Source organism: Mustela erminea, chromosome 4 (assembly GCF_009829155.1).
Source record: "Mustela erminea isolate mMusErm1 chromosome 4, mMusErm1.Pri, whole genome shotgun sequence".
NCBI lineage: Eukaryota > Metazoa > Chordata > Mammalia > Carnivora > Mustelidae > Mustela > Mustela erminea.
The window spans coordinates 70094259-70114997 of NC_045617.1; the positions used below are offsets into that span (position 1 = coordinate 70094259).

Below are 20739 nucleotides of genomic sequence, written 5' to 3' on the forward strand. Positions count from 1 at the left end.
TTGTGTGGGTTTCCAAATATCAAACATTGCAGAAAAATTTCACTCTTTTACTCAAGTAAATGAGCAGTGATGAAATGCTCTATAGGGTGGCTTAGAAACTGGTGTCATGTGTATTTTATAAGGTTTGAAGTTATGGACTACTGAAATAATAGAGTTTACTTGATAATTAAATAATTAATAATTCAAGGGATATAGGAATATAGATATTTAGAATGGTTTAAGGTAATTGCTGTGAGGATAAAGAGTTAAACTTAGCTCTGAAAACTAATGAGCCCAGTTGAAAATTTGCAGAATGTTATGCAGTTTAATACTGAAACTTTGTAGTAATGAAATGTAGGCTACTACTGTTTTAAAACAATTTGCAACCATAACATCTCTCCAAACTCATTCTTCTTCTTTCCATGGCTTATTTCTTCCCACCACCAATGTAAGTGTTTCCTTTTGAAGATATTCTCAATCTATTTCTCCATTTATTCTCATCTGCATGTCTTTTCTGATGCTCCGAAATCTGTTAGCAAGAACTTTCACGGGCTCATTTATCATACTTGAGGAGACAACAATCATATCCTATTAAATAAGCTGTTTTAAAAAGTGTATGAAGGTGTCACCCGACCATTTCCTCTTTCCCCTTTTCCTTCCAGCCCTCTCATCCCCCAAAGCACATCATCTCTCTCGCCTGGCTTGAATGTTACCAAATGTATGCGCACTTGAGTTAATCTCATGCTATTATGCACTTTTTCTGAAAAAGGCATAGTTGTTGGTTGCTTTAAATTTGTAAGATTGTGACAGTGAAAGGGAAATAGCTCTTCAAGGACAGAAGCAAAAATAATCTCTGAACCGAGAAAACATCGGATGGCAACATTAAGATCAAAAACACCATGGTCTTATGAAGTTGTATACAGCTTACGTTCTTATTTTCAGATTTTCTGAAGATACTAATGCACCCGTGTCCACGGTCAGCTCTAGGGGGCTGTGTTTTCTAGAGAAACCATGTTTCATGATGTGTTAAGATCTTGTTCTCCCTTTATGTCCTGCTTTATCTGGTTCGTTTTGCTGACCCACACAGTTGTTTTATGTTTGTGTTGCTATAGATGTAATGTACTTGTCTTATTTGTTGATTATGTCTGTTGTTTGAAACAATAGAGAAAAGGAGACCATCTTTTCAAGGATATTTTATCCGTGAAGGAGAAACATCAGATGGCAGCCACACGGACAGTTGAAGAAAAAGTCCAGGAGGCAGACAAGGTGTTCACCTTGCATCCTTGGATCTCCTCTGCTTTTCTCTCTTTACCTTTTATTTCTGTCCACAGCCATAAGATACTCCTTTTTTTCTTCTGTAGTCACCCAAAATTTTGTTGAAATAATTTTTCGAGCATTTAAAAAATTAAATTTCCTTCTGTAGAAATGTAGGATCATTAGTGAGAAACACCATATTGCAGGAGGACTGGGTTTGAAAATCCACAATTTGAAATGCAGACCTATCAACTGATGTAGGTGATAAGTGACCCTGAGTTTTGACGTATGTGGCTGACAGTCGAGAAACCATGATCTCACGTGAAAATGCACCATTAGTACAACGCTCGTGTGCAGACTGTGGTGGTATGAAAAATCCCAAATGCTGTCTGGTGTGGGTAACTATTTTTCTAATTACATTTGGAAACCTTACAGATTTTCATTTTAAAGATTTTTAGTGGGAGAAAGGATTTTGGGGTGTGTCACAGCAGCCCCTCAGATCTCTGTACTCCCTGCATATATGAAATAATCTGATATTACCAGGGAAGTTAGCTTTCCATTGCTCTTCCATCCCTATTCTTCTGCTTCTGCTGATTTTGCTCAGCCAGCTGACTGGCCTGTCATTGGCTGGGTGGAGAGTGCTTAGAGCGCAGTGCGGGAGATAGCAGACTTGGTCATTAGTAAATAGAAAATGTGGGGTACTAAGGAATAAGCGTCAGGAAGATGAAATACAGTGTCCTGTTAGAGGGGGATGGGGAAGGTGGCTTTCCCATTGTGCTCAGGAAACAGATGGCATTGACATTGAGACCTTAATATGAAGAGGAAGAGAGAGACATGTGAAGATTCTTCCATGTATAAAGAAGAGGAAATGCAACAGCCCCAAGACAAGAATTAGTTCAAGGAACTGAAAGTCCAAGTGACAAGGGTGTTGGAAAAGTCAGAGAGGTCAGAGGTCCACTCTGGATCTTCCAAACCAGACTAACAGCTTGGAATTCTCTCGTGGCAGTGAAGGGAAGCCATTGGAGAGTTTTAAGCTGGGTAATGACCTAGTCCCACCTCGGACAGCGATCCCTCTGGTGCTGGACGAGGAAGGGGTCCTACAGGGATGTGAATGAGAGCAGAAATCAGTGATAAGGAAAAGGTGTATCCCTGCCAGGAAGTCTGGTGGTGTTAATCAGTAGACAGTCGCATTCATCAGAATATACAGTGTGGGGGGGGGGGGGAGGCAGGATAACTGGAAGACGAAGCCTTGCCCTGAAGGAATTGGAGGTGTAGCTGAGATGGGGTATTTCCAGAGCACTGCAAACGAGAAAGATAATGTCATAAAGCTAAACCAAGTGGCATATTTATATACTTTAAAGGTTAGCCTGAAATCCAAAGTCTGTCAGACTGTGTGTAAAATGACTTCAATATCATAAGTTTTGAAATATTACATAGTTTCGAAAATTTATCCTCCAGAAGTATGTCATATGGCAGCATTTGGTCAATGTCTTTGTACTTTTTGAAAAAGAGACCTTGGAATTTTGGGGAAGATGTTGAAATTCTCATTTTCAGGCTGTCATGGTTTAGAATCATCCAATAGAAACCATATACAATAGAAATCATTCATTCACTCATTGTCAGAGAAGTTACATCAAGATCCTGTTATGTGAAATTTAAATCTGCGATTGACCTCGTGTTACGCTCCTAAATGGTCTATCTATACTTGAAATGGCTGCTTTTTTCTCATTTTTTTCCTCTCCAGTATCTGCAGGAAAATATATTCTAAACTTGGCATGTACGTGGATTGCTGTAACTGCAGTCACACGTCCTTTCACCCATTCACCCAACATTTACGGGACACTTACGTCGTAACCCCTGCCTCCCTCCCATCTTACGTCGTAACCCCTGCCTCCCTCCCAATAACATTTCACTACTATTAGTTGAAAGTGTGTGAGCACTGAAGTCTACTGGAGTGTTTGGCTTTTAACAGAATATCTTTAAAATTTATCTTTGCCACATCTTCATTTTGCTACTGATTTTGTAGGGTTTCTTGATTATCTTTAAATTGTAATCCTTAATTAACATAAATGCATGAGAGTTTCATTTGACAAAAGTTTCCAAATTTCTAGAATATGGGTTTTATAGATTAAAACTAAAACATTCTTTCTTTTCTTTCTTCCCCTTATTCCTTTTCTTTCTTTCTTCCTTCCTTCCCTTTTTTTTTTTTTTAAAGTAATCTCTGCACCAAATGCAGGGCTCAAACTCACAACCCCGAAATCAAGAGTTCCCGTGGTTCTCCAACTTAATGAACCAGGCTCCCAGGACAATAGTAGCTTTTGTTTAAATACACTGAACTTTGAAAATGGCTTCAGTGTGAATATGATTTTGAGAGAAATTTGGAAACCAAATCACTTAATGTAATACATTTATATTTAGTAAATAATTATTTTATAGCTTCTTCTGTAAGAATTATGACACACTTGTATTCTCATGAGTCTAGTAGAGATCATAGAACTGTGGTTGTAAGGTACTTTTGAAGATGTTTTATTGAATAATTAAGTATGTGGCACTTGAACTCCCCCGTCCTCTCTTACCGGGAAGGACACTCTTTCCACCCACCCAACCCAAAGGGATGGTGTAATTATGGAGATCATAATTAAGCTGAATTAACCCAGATTTCTTTTTTCTCTTCTGAATATTGCAAGTGCTTCTGCACCTCCCCCATCTCATCTCATTGTCCCTACTCCTCACCACCCTCAGTGCCCATTTCAACGGGCATCTCAGAAAATGCCATTCATTTATTCATTCATCCTTGAGCCCTCCGAACACTAGAGTTTTTTAGGAAGTATTCTTACACAATTTCGACATTTGCTTTATGGCAATGCTTTCCTGTTGGCATTACAGGTACCTGGGACAGTCGTCCCTGGCTTTCCTGTCATGCCCTCAGGCAGGTTAGAGACTGTCATTTCAGGGCCAGAAATGGCAACATGAACTTTGCCGTCACGGTTTTTCAGGGACAAATGATTTTTACATTGTTCACTTGAGTTCTTCATCTCTGAGTTTTGTCTTCCTACTGAGAATTTTTTCTTTAACTGTTTCTTACTGAACAAAGAAAAGTGCTGTTTCTTCATTCCATGGCGCATTTAGCCAGTCTGAGGCCATGTCTGTGGATTGCTGTCAGAGCACTCGTTGTACAGACCGTTCAAGTGGTGTGGAGAAGGGAGGAGGCTGGAGGAACTGGAGTAGATAGGGAGGTCTGTATACAAAATATGGACTATTAAGTGGACTTCAGAAAGGTGACAGCATTGGCAGGGCCCAGGGAGCCTCGGCAAGGGCATTGAAGGCAAGAGGGTGGGGGTCCCTTGAGCTCTGACACAGGAATGGGCATGAGTAGGGGCCCCTGACGAGACCAATCTGTGCAGAAAGAGGCTGAAGCTGAGTAGCTCCTTCAGGAATATATGAAATAGTGTTCGATGTGTGGGAGAATCGGTTGTGCTCAGTTTGTAAATAAAACTTCAGTGATAAACTAAGGCATTTTCTTTAGCTGGCTCCCGGAGGAGGTTAGAGCGAGCTATCAGATTCTCAGGCAGAGTGGAAAACTGGGGTTTAGGCGAAACACCGCAGACGCCTGATAGAATCTTTCAAACTCCTTGCCTTTCTCTCAGTTTACACTGTTCTGATTCTTTCTTGTGTAACCTTTCCTTTCTTTCAATAGGTCACTGCTGTCTGTTCTGACTCATTGTTAATTCTTTGCTCTTCCTTTTCTGACTTCTCTAGAGCCTAGAAGAGGAGATAACGTCCATTTTGTTTAGTGGAAAGGGCTTTTCTGATAGCTTGAGAGCCACCTTCACCTCAGCCACCACTTGGACAGCAGAGGGCACTGTTGTGAACTGTAATGCACCCGAAAAGCTTTCTTCCTCGCCCTTCTCACAGTTGCCTGAGGTGCATTTTACTTTGTTTCCCATTTTCAAAAGCCACATATGATTTTTTTTTTTAATATTTAGGAACCCCTCTTTCCAGTGCTTTCATTAGTTAAAATTAACTCATCCTGGGAGAAACATTCAAGAAACAATGACTGAATTTGGACATGAGGGACAACTAGAGATTGGATGTTTCTCCTGCTGCTTTTGGTCCCTTTCCCACCCACAAAATCTGCCTAAATTCAGAGAATCATCTAAAGCAGTAAGGCCCAGAGTCTTGAGTTGTTGTGGGAAAGGAAGGCCTCTCTCCAAGGGAAACAAACTATGTTTGGCAGAAAAGTTTTTAAAACCTAAACTACTTTGGGGCATCTCTTGATGGCTGCTTATTTTTAAAATTCTGCTTATGTGTAAAAATACGAAGTGCCTGCCATGCCCAATGAAATAATTATTTTCATTCCTTGGAATGACTCCTAGGGATTCCCTGAACTTGGGCAGAGCCCATCTGGCCATTTGGGGTAACGTGATAATAATTTACTGACCTGGAATAATAATGATGAGATATCTGCTTTAGAAATGTTCTGACCACTAGATATCTTTATTTATAAAGAAGTTTATAGTTAAAAGTTACTCACCAAAATAGTCTCAAGAGTTTTTCAGTGTAAAATCGGAAAGCTCTGGGTTTCCAGTAAAACTGGAAGGCTCTCTCTCGTACCCATGTACGTGGCACTAATTTGAGCCATGAGAACATGGCAACGACAGCACAGATCAGAAAGAGTGAGTACATGTTGACGGGTGCTGTCAGAATTGTGCCCTTTGAGGGCCTTTTGCTCACAGTTGCCCACGGCACTGGGTCCAATAAACCCAGCTCTAGTCTGGGCAGCCTCGGCAGCTCTGTCTCAGGCTTCGTTTCTGCCCACAGGGTTCAGAAGAACATTGCCCCACTCCATTCGGCATGGAGATACCTTCCTGAAGAAGTAGGGCTACTTGCACTAGGAGTTATTTTCTGGGGAGATCACAGGCTCTAATGTCACACGAATGTTAAAAAGTTGGTCAGGCTTATAGTCGATGGTGTATAGTCCCTCCCCTCCTTTCAAAATAAGTTTAAAGAAAATGATAAACTTTAAAAACTCCTTTGCAAGAGAGTTTCTACACTGGTTATCAGTAGCAAAGCATAATTTATATTACTAATGTATTTGGTCAACAGGAATTTATCAAACATTTAGGTATGGTACTACTTAGAGTAAATTTACTCCCAAGAAGTAGATGTCTATGGGGAGGAGGGAGGCAGAAATAAACATCTCGGATAATAAACTTGATTTCAGTTTCCAAAGATGCTGGTTGGAGGAGCTAAACTGTAGAAGAAGGCACTTGGAGCCATTATTTACATCCACCCTAATGTTAAAATATCCCTTTTGCCAATCTATAATATAGCCTGGGATGTTAATAACCATTTCTGAAACAACATTTTTGTGTTAATAGCTATCCGAAACCAAGTATAATTTTGCCATTTACAGCTGTTTTTTAAATGAGCCGACAGAAAATAAAGGTGCCGTCTCATTAATGCTATATTCACTTAGAAATCAGGGCTTTGGGCCAGATTTTATAGTCTGATTAAAATCAAAACCGTTCATTGAATAGGTTCTAAAATTTTGCAATTTCAACTTTAATCAGTAAACTTTGGTATAATTCAGTTTTTTCCTACCCTTTCAACTAAGTAAGGAGAGCAGCTAGGTATAATCACAGTAAAAGCATTCTATTTCTTTGGGAGGACGTTGGCTATTCTGTGTTTTTGTTTCCTTTCGTAAGCTCTCTGCATTTTTGTCTGGATTGTCCTCCATGTGACCTTGAACAAAGATTTTTGTAGATGTCGATTCTTGTTGTTCTGTCTTTGCAGTGTCAGATGTTTGTTCTGGTGGGTGTTGAGGTGTAAAACTTTATTGATTTGTGTCCTCGGTTGCTTTTTGTTCCGCAGAAACGTGCTCCCGAGTCAGAAGGGCCTTGCAGTGGAGCCTGTGATGCTGTTGAGGTTCTCCCCTTTTCCATGTTCACACCATCACCTGATGTTTCTGATCCCTCACATTCTCCCTGCTTCCCTTTCAGTCAGCCATCACAGTCATCTTTGTTTTTCTTCATGACATGAACCACCTTCATTGGTTAACTTTGGTTTCCGTTGTTTTTTATTTTTGTTCTTGTTTTTTTTTTTTTTTTAATTTATTCATCTATTTTTGTTCTCCCTCATCCATTTTTTTTTGTGCAGAGTTCACATGAGACTCTGAATGTAGTGGAGGAGAAGAAGCAGGCAGAGGTTGGGAAAGACGAAAGAGTAATCACGGAAGAAATGAACGGTAAAGAGCTATCACCTGGGAGTGGTCCTGGGGAGATGCGTAAGGTGGAGCCCCTGACCCAGAAAGACTCCACCTCCCTGTCTTCTGAGAGCAGCAGCAGCAGTGAGAGCGAGGACGAAGATGTGGGCGAGTACCGGCCCCACCACCGTGTGACCGAGGGCACCATAAGGGAAGAACAGGAGGAGGAGGAGGAGGAAGAAGAGGTGGAGGAAGAAGCCGGCCGAGCAGCCAAGGTAGTAGAGAGGGAGGAAGCGGTACCAGAAGCCAGCCCAGTCAGACAAGCAGGTGCCAGTGTAAGCACAGTAGAAACAGTGACCCAGGAAAATGTAGTTGCCCCAAAGATATCTGCAGAGAAGAGTGTAAATGAAGGCGCCCTTAAGCAAGACATGCGCGAAGAAACAGAGGACGAGCAACATAAAGTTAACGGAGAGGTGTCTCATGTTGACATTGATGTTTTGCCACAAATTATTTGTTGTTCAGAGGTAAATGGGAGACTCGAGCGGGAGCTAAACTCTAGAGCTATTTCTCAGGTGGAGAACACCTGCCTTCCTTCTCCTGTCCTCCCGATCCTCCTCCAGCTTTTTCTACGAGATTCTGGTCTCTCTCTCTCCTCGGAGGAAGGGGGAAAAGCACTGCTCTGTAGATTTTCTGCCAGCCCCGTTCACGGTTTCTGGCTTCTTTCCTGCACCTGGATCCGCCTGACAGAGTAAACTGGCCTTCAGCAGCCACACCATTTTTTCCCTTCTCGTTTCACACTTCAATTTTTCTTTGCATGTTTTGGATGTTTTCAACTGTTGTTTTTAGTTGCACTGCTTCCTTGTGCTAAATGCCTTTTTCGTTGGTTTAATGAGAAAATTGTATCTGTATTGTTGGCAAATGGTCAGTGTGAGTGTGCGCGTGTGGCTTCTCTTTTCATGATTGGGTTTGACTTTTTGGCCGATTTTCCCTCCAGCTTTAGATGTTCAGAGATGGCAGCTGGTTCTAGTTACCGTGGTGCTCGGAGTCCAGCGTCCGGCCGTGATGAGAACCTATTTCTCGAATACCACTGTGATTGCTGTTTTTAGATTACAGAGAGCGTATGGATTGGTTAAGGGCATTTTCTTTGCTTGTGAGCAGCCAGAGGCTAGCCTGTTTGATAGGAGGATACTTTTCTCATTCCATCCTCCAACAGTTCTAGATGATTTGCAAGTTGATCATCTGTTTCCTGGATTATCTATATTGGATGGGAGTCTTTAACTTTTTCTCCCTAAGAAAGAGAACTCTCCACACTCCTGGTAAATTAAGTCTTGGCCATGAGGTGTGGGTATCTCTGAACTGGGAGTCAGAGTTATGCTGTGAGAAGGTTTATCTCAATGAGACTTTCCTGATTCTAAAAGTAAATGCCCACAATATAAGCATTATCCTAATAGTTACTCTCTTTGATGGGCTGGAAAATCTTGAAGTGACTTTCGCTTGAAATAATTAAATGAATTTTTACTATATTTTAAACTTCCCGTTTCACTTCAGAGAAGATATTTCAAGAGTCTTTGAATGCTCTGAACTATTATTTTCTGCTTTTAACATACAGTTTTTCCTCTTTAAATAATTACATTTGGGAATTTTCTCTCAAAATTCTGTAGTATTTTGGTAGTAGTATGGTCTGGTGTTATATTAAACCTACACACTCAACAGACTACAGTGCCAACAGGCTGTGACCCTGCTCTCTAATGTTTGCATTGTTCAAAGCCTTAACGCAGTGTTGGTGGAATAACTCTGGATGTAATATTTTAACTTATGGAACACAGAAGAAGCCCTGCAAGTTTTAGACAAGTATAACTGAAAAAAATCATACTTGAAGATATTCTTAAAGTACAATCTCTTTGTCGGTAGGGTAGAAGAGTCTTTTTGGGGGAAAGCTTGGTCTTCCTAGCTGATGTACCAATTGAAGACAATGAGCCTTCACACAAACCGCGTGGCAAACCAAACTGCGGCAAAAATTGAGACCGGTCACTTTACATAGTTCATTCCATTTTGTTTTCTTTTCCATTTTGTTATAACTTGCCCCAAAGCTAAAGCTTTTATGTCACTGTGCACCCCACATTGACATATAATTGGGAACATGGTAATTTGAAGTATACCGTAATTTAGGGGACCATTATGTTAGCTTTGTCTTCATACACACACACACACACATGCACGCACGCGCACACACACACACACACACACATGATATTTGAAGGAGAGTGTTTTTCTTTTGTGTCTTTTATTTATCTTTATTCTTGTGCATGAGTGTGTGTTTGGATATATTTTTTATAATTATTTTTGAAGGCTCCATTAAGCACTTTTACTTCATGATCTCTAGAATTTATTTTTCCCTTCCTTTCCACCTCAGCCACCAGTGGTAAAAACAGAGATGGTAACAATTTCTGATGCCTCACAAAGAACAGAAATCTCCACCAAGGAAGTCCCTATTGTCCAAACTGAGACCAAAACCATCACATATGAGTCTCCACAGGTACAAAAACTCTAGATTTGGACTACTTGAGTTCTTTTTTTACTTTGTGTCTGTTTTTATTTGTCTTCGAGTTTACGTGTTTCTGACCTTGATGCAGCTTTCCATATCTTGGTGTCCTCATTGCACTTGAACCTGCTTTATTGCTTCTTAGAGTACAACAGAGAGCTGCAGTCAAGTTGGTGGCCCAGCAATTCTACAGGGTTATTTATACAGGATCCCTACACAGGATCATTTAGGACAGACAGTAGCAATCTCGTCCATGTTATAAGTCGTTCAGGTATGTTGATACACACTTGGGAATCAGATCATCTTACGAAGTTTATTGGATCTGATGTAATTTGCAGATTAATAAGATTTAGGCTCCCCCACCCTCAAATCCGTGCAGATAGATCCAGTCAGCTCACTCCTACTTGCCAAGTGTATACACATACACACACACACACACACACACACACACACCTGTGCTTCTCCTTCATGTGGGATTATTTTCTGAAGACATGTTGTCGATCTTATGTAAATATAATACTGTGTGTCATAATAATTATCAGATTTGTGTATTTGATTTTAGACACTGATTTAGACATTATTCAGACATTGATTCTGTAAAGATTTGAAATAAGTATTAAGATATCTAATCTTAAGGGTAATAAAAAGGGGAAAGCGTTCATTATTTCAAAATAAAACTGTTTAGAAATTTATACAACTATTTTCTCGACTGAGAAGTTTAGTATTCTATAGTAGAATTGTACCGTGGTGGAGGGTGGCAGATTATTGACCTCTCTCAAAATCTTTTTTAAGAGGTTTAATGTGGGTATGTTTAAATACTTCTCAAAATTATTTTAGACACGTTATCCACGTATGTGCCGAGATCCACCTAAACAGCTTTCTGATGAATGGGTGTGTTGGGAGAGCATGTGCTCATATGTCTATAGTACAGTAAGTGCCCCAGTAAAATACAGGTGCAGGACTCAAATTTAGAAAAATTTCCCCATAACTTAGTCTACAAGCCTCCGGGCTTTCTGGTTATTTCCTTGTGTTAATGGCAGGAAATGGGAGACAAGTATGTTTGGTGATCTTCACATATACTCTTAGGCTATTAATCTGTGTCGTATTTCCCCTGGTCAACTCTAGAACTTTCTACCTTTTTTAGTATCAAAGCAAATAAGTCAAACCTATTTAGATATATGCATGGGGTTTATAGATGATACATGTAGAGACAGGTCACATGCGTGCATGCGTATTAAAATCCATGTACCCATATATGCTCATGACAAACTACTACAGGAACAATGTTATTTAAAAAAAAAAATCTACTAGAGATAAGCAAATTACCAAAGCACACAGGTTTAGTCTATCCTAGTCAGATTCTGTGGCTTCGTAAATGCGAAAACGTTTATCTGTTTTTACCACCTGTGCTTAAAAAACAATGAACTCGGCCTTTCTGTTCGCTGTGGAAACTTCTCTGTCTGGTTCTCTAGTTTCTTTTTCTAGCTTCTACAAAAGGCCTTTGGTCAAATTGTCTCGTGACCCTGTAGCTCTCAGTCCCGTCTTCTACTTGATTCTTCCTTTTTTTTTTCCTCCCTCCTAGGGGGTTTGCTTTCCCACATGCATTGAGTTTTTGCCTTTACTCTGTTTAAAGGCCAGCCAGCCTCCTGCTCAGTAAATCACCGCTACAAACGTGCGAAGGATAGGCAGATAACTTCTTCTACTGACCTCGAAGATTTCACAAGATGCATATTCGATGGGGAGGGGTCGTCTCTGACAACATAATGGAAATTAAGCATTACTTTGTATTTTTCCTCCAACTATCCAAAGATTGATGGCGGGGCCGGTGGTGACTCGGGGACATTACTGACGGCACAAACCATCACATCTGAGTCCGTGTCGACAACGACAACAACACATATCACCAAGGTAAAGCAATCCAGGGTGGGACTTTGCAGACAGGATCCTTTCTGAATCGTTTCTTTGTTCCTACACAAGCTTCAAAGTAATAGACTGTGCCAGTGGAATAGAAGTGGCCAGACTTAAAGTATCCAAGAAATTGGACTCCATTGACAAATGTATTTTTATAAAGTACAAGGGTATAAAAATATGTCATGAATAACTGTATGTCAGCCAGCTACGGGAGAGAGAGAGAGAGAGTATCATAGAAGTAGAAGCATAAGTTTGGTAAGTACAAATGAACCCTCCCAACTGAAACAAGTGAATGAAGACCATCATTCAAAATTTTCAAGCAGTTGTTCAAATAATATAATTTTCCCTTCGTTGATTTAAGATGCTCATATATTGGATAGGGGGCTTTTTTCAGATCATTCTCTCATTCTCCAAAGTTTTAACACCAGATGACCAGTGATTCTTAAAGTGTGGTCTCCAGACTAGCAATATCGGTCTTCCTGGGACTTGTTAGAAGTGAGTCTGTGGCCCCACCCCAGATCTCCTGATACCCTGGGAGTGGTTGTGGTGATTCTGACACCTGCTGCCGTCCTCAGATTTACTTCTATCTCTCCCATTCCGTGGGTGCCTGATGGTTTTAAATGTATCCTTTATACCCTTCTCACCCTGTATTTCAGCCAGAAACTTTGTGAGTTAAAAAAAAATGCCACATAAATGCAAAATGGTATCGTGCTCATTTTAAAGGCTATCCAGTTAGGCTTGCAGTAAACCTGGTTTCTTGCAGTAAAGTGCTATCAACTGGGACTTTGTGTGATTTATCAGAGCTGTGCTTTCTCAGGACTGTGTGGTATTTGCTTGTAGTTCAGCGTCACAGCCATATGATCCCTTCGGCCTCTGTCATGTCCCAGGGCTGCTCACACGGTCTTTGTTGGCAGCAGAGTAACATACAAAAGCTATCACTGAACAAAAATCTTTATCACCCTCATGTATCTTCTATATCTTAAACCAGATCCAAGTCTTCTTTTATCTTACTGCACTAAACCAAATGAACAAAATTACCAGGGGATTTTTATGAGAATCAAGCACTCAAAACTGTGACATCAAGCAATTCCCACACTTAAACCAGGGACCTAAATTGTTAGAATTCCTTGTAACTCTACATAAACCAAAGAATTATTTCTTCTTTCCTCTTTTAACAAATTAGCCAATTGGGAGTAAAGAAACTCCGGGAAATTGTAATGGAATGTCTCAAAGGAACCATTTGGATTAAGTGGCATCTGTCTCGCCTTAATTTCCCTTGAATCTCGATGAATTAGTTGCTTTCAGTTGAGGAAGACTTATGGATGCTACAACTTTAACAATAGGAACCTCTGCTGAGCTTAAACAGTTTCGGAATGTCCATCTTCTCCACTCAGTGCTCATTGCCTTACTCAGAAGGTCTAGATGTGCTCCCTTTTCTTTGCTCTCATTAGGAATATACATACTTCAGTGATTGCTATCTCTGTCCTTTCGTTTTCTTTATAACCTTCAGACTGTGAAAGGTGGAATATCTGAAACAAGAATTGAGAAACGCATCGTGATCACGGGAGATGCGGACATCGATCATGACCAGGTAAAGACCTGAATTTCTGCTTCTGAAAGTGACCATGTCTCTAAGTGGAGTGTGTGTCGTCATGTCATATCCCAGGGTCAGATCCCTTCTCCCAGAGCCTCCTGAAAGAATCCACCTCCTAAGCGTGGTATAAAGACACTTCCTGACCTAGACAGCCTTTCAGCCTTCCTAACACCAAACCAGCATAAAATGTGGATTGCTGTTCATTTCCCACTGACTCCAGGTGCACTTTTGAATCCAAATAATTGAGAGGATTCCATTAGTTATTCACGTGGGCCTCACTTAAAGGCAAGTCGTGGATTAAAAAAAAAAAAAAATGAATAGCGGTTTAATGACGTTGACTTCCAGTTTGACTTATTCCTACTTTTAGGAACTTATATATATTTTTTTGTAACATTAGAAAAATTGGGCTCTTTACCCTTCAGTGTTTTCCCCTAATTATTACTATTATTGAGGAGTGAGAGAAGGAAATCTGAGGTTTCTTACAAAGTAGAGAATTTCCATGGATTCAGAAATACATTTAAAAGAATTGTGCTTCCATTTTAATGTTAATGAGCAGAACACGGGACTTTAACAACCGGGTGACGAGTGGGACTGGTGGTGACTTTGAGGGTAGCTTTCATTTAATTTCTTTTTTTTTTTAAGATTTATTTATTTGAGAGGGAGGGAGCGTGTGCTCACAAGTTGCGGGGGAGGCAGAGGGAGAGGGAGAAGCAGGCTAACCACTGAGCAAGGGGCTCAGATGCAGGGCTCCCTCCCAGGACCTTGGGTCAGGACCTGAGCCCCAGGCAGACTCTCAATCGCCTGAGCCACCCAGGCGCCCTGAGGGTAGCTTTCCTTTTAGGCTGCAGTCCCAAGTGATGTGAATTTTTTGTTTTGTCATTTTTTGAGTGATTTGAACTCTACTTTAAAGGAAACCAAGCTATTTTCTTTTATAACAACTTGAAGGAAAGGAAATGTTCAATTGACCATCTCAGCTGGGAAGTCAGAACAGATGAGAGTTACCCAGCTTTAAACACAACACTGAACTCAGGAAAGAGAATTTTAGAGAGCAGAACTACTCATTAAAAAAAAAAAAAAAAAAAAAAAAACAGAAAAAACAAAAAAACTCAAGTCTTTGTGACCAGAGAGAAATAGATTTTATTCTCTGCCTGTAAGGAAAACTCCATTCTGTAAAACCCTGTAAACATGATTTTCCTTCCATCCTTCCTGATGTATTCTTTTTATTTCTTGAGAGCTATTGGAGGTTAAAGTGTTGCCCTGACTCTGAATTTGGACTTTATAATAGAGATTCCTAGTAGTTGACTAGGACCTGTGTCTGTTTGCCATGGGAAAATGAATGACCTTGTGGAAACCAAGTCTCCTGTTCCCCAGACAGAGGATTTCTTCTCTGCTGGGACAGTTTTGAGCTCCTCTGATCTAAGTTGGGCAAACTGTTCTTTTTCCCTTTGGGACTCTAGGTCGGCCAGTGTTTATTGAATTCGTATGGTGTGAGCGGTGGGAGCCCATGTTCTTTGGCATGATGGAAAGTGAAAATCAAGGTCTTCTCCCAGCCTTTGTTTCTTTCACCTTGTCTTTCCATTGAACCTGTGCACTCTCTGGCTTTCTGATGCCATGTTTTCCTTTCAAGGATTACTCTTGGGTGTTATGTGTATTCTTGTCTTTTGGCCTTACTGCCTCTGAATAGCAAATAAAGAAAACACAGTTCGAAATGTAGGTACCAAAATAACACATACTCCTGACTGACTCTTAGATTAAGGAAAAACCCGCAGCTCTACCTGTGACTGCAGGGACACGACCTTGTTTGTGTGATGTGGTGCTTTAGCACATTTTCAGACCGAGGGCAGATACCCACATGACAGAAGAGGTATTTGACTTTTCATAACTTTTTCATGTTTAATTATAAGATGCATCAACTGTTTTGAGTCCGTTTACTTGTGGCTTCTGGTATTCTTGTCCCGGGAGCTCGTGAACTCCCTGTCTCCTTACAGCCTGTAATGAGACCATGGAAGTATTTAAAATTAGAGGGAAATCACTTCCCTGCCAAAAACAGAAGCCGATCACGTAGTGACTTGAATACCATTGACCCCCTTTTCAGTTCCTTGCTGTATATTAGAAGAATTTTAATAGTGGAAAGAAACCCTTCCTCTGAGCAAGATAGGAAAAAGGGAATCGTGCTATTTGAGACGCTGGCTTTGCAGGAGTTCACCCTGTGTGTATCCTGACGCTCTGCTCCGCACCAGGGATATAGGACACTGCGCTAACTCCCCAGAGTGTCTGACTCTTTCCAGTAAAATAACTTCTCAATTTGGCAGGAGTATGTGAGAATTTTCTCAGTCTTTACTGTTGCCATCATAAATTAACATTTCACAGTATTTAATTTCATATACTGATATTACAGAATGATCAGAATTAATGTACACGGATTTCAAATGTGTTTGAGGACAATTAAACTGTTTTTGGTTTTCCCTACTTTTCTGCTAATTAGAGCCTGTTTCACATATGTTCCCTTCCCTTGGGTATCATTTGTATTTCCCCTTTGACATTTGTACTGGTTTAATGTAGGCAGATCCTTGTAATGAACGTGAGTTAAAAAGTATGTGACAAGCTGTCTGTAGCTACATTCGGCTCCTATCAGAGCTGTCGCTTTCCCAAACTGGATTCCAGAAACTGATGTGGAGTAGTCCATTTTGATGGTTCCAATCGCTCACGTCCCTCTGAACACACACATCCAGAGTGACTCGGCTGTACTCTGTCTCCCCTCCCCACCACAGATACCTGCTGACACCTCCCAACTTCCTCCCCTGCCCCCAGCCCACTACCACCCTTCCGCCTGCCTGCTCCCGCCACCCAACAGACAGTTGTGCTGCTCTCCTGAGAGAGTCCCCTGTTTGAGCTCATTCTTGTCCTGACACCAGTGGGTCACCAGAGTTCATTCCCTAGTGGAAATTTAAGTACCCTCAAGTGTCTTCCAAGCTTCTGTGTAAAAATTTTTTGGTTATAAAACCAACTTCTTTTTCTATAGCTGTACCTTTGTGTGTGTGTGGACTCAGGCTCCAGGTTTTGTTCCATAACCTTTCAGCTGGCAGGAAGCATACCGCAAGTAAGAAATGTGGTCGTCCCCTTAGGCAGATGATTCAAGAGAAATAGGAAAAATTACACTGCTGCTCTCAAAGGTGTAGTTTCTATATGAGATCTGGTGCTGTCTTTCCTCGAAGACTTTGTTTTAGACGTCGTTCCTAGATTTTGAGAGATGTTCTGTGGTGTTTCGCTTTCTCCCCAAGACATCTTGAAATATCTTTTGCCTCAGAAAAAATAGGATTTTTCCACTTTGTCACATCACTCATACATAGTTTACTTTCTGATAAAATACAAAGAAACTTTCCTTCCTGACTGTCTGGTCCAGGAAGAGCCCATGAGGCGTGTGGTGGGGGGGAGAGTGGGGGGCGTCCTGCTCCCTCCCCACAGCTTAGCAGCAAGATGGCCTTGAGCATGACTTGTTGACCTCTGCACCTTTGGTGGTTTTTGACTGTAAAACAGAGCCCTACACTTGCTAAAGAGCGGTCTCTCTTGCTTCACTTTGCTGACTGTGTGTCCCCATTGCTGCTGCTCTTTTTATTGTTCTGGACCCTAGAATTTCCTCCAAGTCTCATGCAAGTACAAGGCTGGGCTTCAGAGTCTGCACGTTTCCCTTACATGCATCCTTATTTGAAAAGCCTGGAAAATGGAAACTGGGGGAAATGAGAAGCTTCTCTAAAATGAATATGAGCCCATTTCATGTCCCTGCTTCCTCAAAGCGATAAAACCATGTTTGCCGGAGATGGAGTCCCGGTTGATTGGCATCCGTGTGTTCCACCATCCCGCGAAGCAGCCTCCCCCCACCCCCCAAACGACCCCCCCCCCCCGCCATCTCCCTGCTCACGGCGCTCTCTTCTGACCCTGGCAGGCGCTGGCCCAGGCCATCCGGGAAGCCCGAGAGCAGCACCCGGACATGTCAGTCACGAGAGTGGTGGTGCACAAGGAAACGGAGCTGGAGGAAGGGGAAGAGTAAGGAAGGTAAGAGAGGCTGTATCGCCCGGGGCCTCTGTCCTGGCCGTTCGTGCACCTCGCCCTGCCCAGTGACAAGAAACGTACTTCTCCATCACGCTGTCTGTCTCCTGTGGTCCATATGAGTCTTCAGACTTCATTAGCCCAAGTTCCTCTGCTTACGTTCCCTGCATAAAATTATAAACTCTGTTGACCGATGGGAATGTGATGTTATTAACCACCATGTTTTGAAAACGGCTAGTAATTGACATTTCTGTGTTGTTTTACTACCTACCAAGTCCATCAGTGTAAGTTTTCTTCATTAACGTTCACAGTGACCCTTTGAGGAGGGTGCTACTGCCTTCATTTAAATGAGGCATTTTTGCTATGGGGGCACAAAAGGGAGTAGAGTTAATTCCCTTAAATATACACAAAGAATTGTATATCAGAGAATGAACCATAAAGGAAAAGATGGCTTTGGCTATAAAAATTTAAAACTTAAAGGATAAAATGACAAAGTTCAAGATACCTGGCAGAGAAGGAGTCAATATCACGACTCTATCACTAACTCTACTGTCTCATCAAAAAATTCAAGCACTCAAGTAGAAAAACGGGCAAAGGATTAATCCAGTAACCCAGAGAGAAGCTAAGTGAACAATAAGTAAAAAATGTTCAGCCTCATTATGGTTTAAATCAATACAAATTAAAAATTCAGTGTGTAAGTTTTCACTTATAAGCCTGGCAAAGTTTATGTTTTTAGCTTCTGTTGGGGAGGTTGTAAGAGAGAAAATGATACTCTTCTGCTTTATAAACTAGTAATACTTCCTGGAGGACAGTTTAGCAAAGCCCACATTAAGCATGCCTACCATTTAAACCCGTGTTATCAGAAATGTGTAGAAAGGCTTACAAGAGTATTTCTTACAAGAGTATTTCTCACATCTTTGTTAGTATGCATAAAAATCTAAATGGTCCACAGTAAGGATTGCTTATGCCTTAATGCTGCTTCTGTGTGATGACTAAAACATAGCCATTAAAAGTTATGCTAAAGAGTTACTAGTGAAATGAGAAATGTTCAGAATTATGTATGTATTTAAAAAGTAAGTTTTATTGCATAGCATGTATACCAAGAGTATCTTTTTGTTTTTAAAATGATCTGTACACTGACTGGTTGATAGCCCACAGGGCAGGCCACAGATGACTGCACATCTTCCAGCTTGGGGTTAGGCCAAGTGCTTTTCCGTCACAGGAGGTCATGGCTCCCACCATTGCAACAGCTGAACTGATTGATAAGAAATGACACCTGACTTTCTTGTTCTTACTGATCTTCATAGATTGTGCATACTAGTCCTTTGTTAATTTTTATGTGTTGTGAATATCTCCAGGCTTGTGGTTTGTCCTTTATTTTCAGTATAGGTCAGTATAGTTGTTCGTATATCGAGGTATCGAGTGTAGTTATTAATGGAAGCTTATATAGTTCAATTATCATGCTTTCCTTTATGGCTTAGGCTCTTTCCATACCCCGGGGTGTTAGGGATACTGTTGATCCAGGTATTTGAATGTTGCCTTTCACAGATCAATTCTTAATCTATAAGAAATTCGTTTTTCTCTGTGGTGAAAAACAGCACTGTTTTTTACTTTTGTTTCCTTGAAAAGTAGCCAGTGTGTGGGGGGGTTTCTGAGCACTTTAATTTCCATTAGTCCGTGTGTCTGTCCCTGCTTTAATGCCAGACTGTCTAAATTACTATACCTTTAAAATGAGTCTTGGTATCTTGGTATCCCCAGCTGTGTTTTTTTTCTTCAGGAGTGTCTTGTCAATTCTGGGCTAAAGCTTCCCGTTGCATTTAAACTTCAGAATCAGGTTGTTGGGTTCTAAGATGACCCTGTGGTATCTTCATTAGAGCTGCATGTGGTTTGTAGCTCACTATGGTGAGAATTACATCTTTATGATGTAAAGTATTTTTCCCCACAAGCATAAAAGATCCCTCTTCATTTATATATGGCATTTTTAAATGTCTCCCAATAAAGTTGTATAATTTTTTAACCCAAAAGAGGTCTTACAAATCTTTTCTAGCTGTTGCTAGTATAGGAAGATACCAGTGACTTTTTAATATTCGTCTTGTATCTAGCAACCTTACTCTTTATATGTTAGATGCTGTTTTCAACACAGGGTGTACAAAAGGCCTACAAGCAGAAATCTTTAAAATTTGAGCACAAGCAAAATATCCATTTAACTGAATAAATGTGCTCTGTTATGTGCAAGGCTGAGCACTCTTAGCTAGCCGTCAGAAGATCAAGTGCTCTAATCTTGCTGGATCTCAAACTATGTGACATTGGGCAAGTCAGCAGGGCTGGTCCAATCCACCTTTACTAATTCACAGGACTTATTATAAGAATATAATAAGAGTATATATAAGAATATTATAAGAATATAAAATAATATTTTAAGAATATAAGTAACGAATGAGAAAATTTAGTGTTATGCAATTATAAGTATTTTTCCTGAATTATGTTAATCAGGAACATAGGACAAAAATTAGTGGCCAATGTGAGCATTACCAATACCCACTTTCATTGTGGCATTTTAATAAGTTTTAAAGTAAGTTAGTTATATCTGTTATTCCTAGCACCCTTTCCTCATTTTTGCAGTGGGCATGCGTGTACACACATACAGCCTGTGAAGTTTGCCTATCTCAGAGGACACCTTTTTAGGCAGCCCTGCTAAACAGATTTAGGCAGTTAAAATGTAAATTCGCATGTAAGGCCAGCAAACTAGATAAATGTGGAAAAATTCATTCATCCATTCCAAAAAACATGAGAACCAAAGTGTCAAGGTAGAGCTGGGCACTGAAGATGCAAATGGTCAAACTGGGAAACAAACAAACAGGATCCCCTTCCTCGGGAAAGGATCCGGTCTGGGAGGGGAGGTGTAAATATTAAGAAACAAAATGTAATTTGCAAATGTGATAAAGGCTCTGAAGAAAGTAATGCGGTAGGAGAAAACCAAATAGATTTACGCTGCTGTAAATTTAAGCTTTCCCTTGAGAAAGCGAGTTTGCGTTGAGATCTGAAGGACGAATAGAAGTTACCCCGGTGTCTGAGTCCTCGCAGCACCCCGCCTCCTGCTGGCTGCCACTTGTGCTGGAAGACTTTCCTTCGCTGGTGCCTGTCAGGGAGGACGAGTGCATGTGCCGCATCGGTTACTCGCTGGCTGCCCCATCAGGGTCCCACAGA

The 20739-nt window shown here is 40.8% G+C and overlaps 1 protein-coding gene across 13 annotated transcripts in view; it reads left to right on the forward strand.

The window, feature by feature from the left end:
- The window catches only part of EPB41L2 (erythrocyte membrane protein band 4.1 like 2), a 214521-nt gene that overhangs the window by 181168 nt on the left and 12614 nt on the right, over positions 1-20739 (forward strand). For 3 of the 13 annotated variants that reach the window (XM_032339517.1, XM_032339519.1, XM_032339518.1), the window contains exons 15-22: positions 1144-1245; positions 4993-5157; positions 7108-7161; positions 7393-7962; positions 9852-9974; positions 11790-11888; positions 13402-13482; positions 17429-17538. In XM_032339517.1, coding sequence (XP_032195408.1) covers positions 1144-1245; positions 4993-5157; positions 7108-7161; positions 7393-7962; positions 9852-9974; positions 11790-11888; positions 13402-13482; positions 17429-17533 — 1299 coding nt within the window. In that variant the 3' untranslated portion in view covers positions 17534-17538. Of the gene's footprint in view, positions 1-1143; positions 1246-4992; positions 5158-7107; positions 7162-7392; positions 7963-9851; positions 9975-11789; positions 11889-13401; positions 13483-17428; positions 17539-20739 lie in introns of those variants that run through there. The other 10 variants (XM_032339525.1, XM_032339526.1, XM_032339522.1 and 7 more) reach the window with 9 other exon arrangements.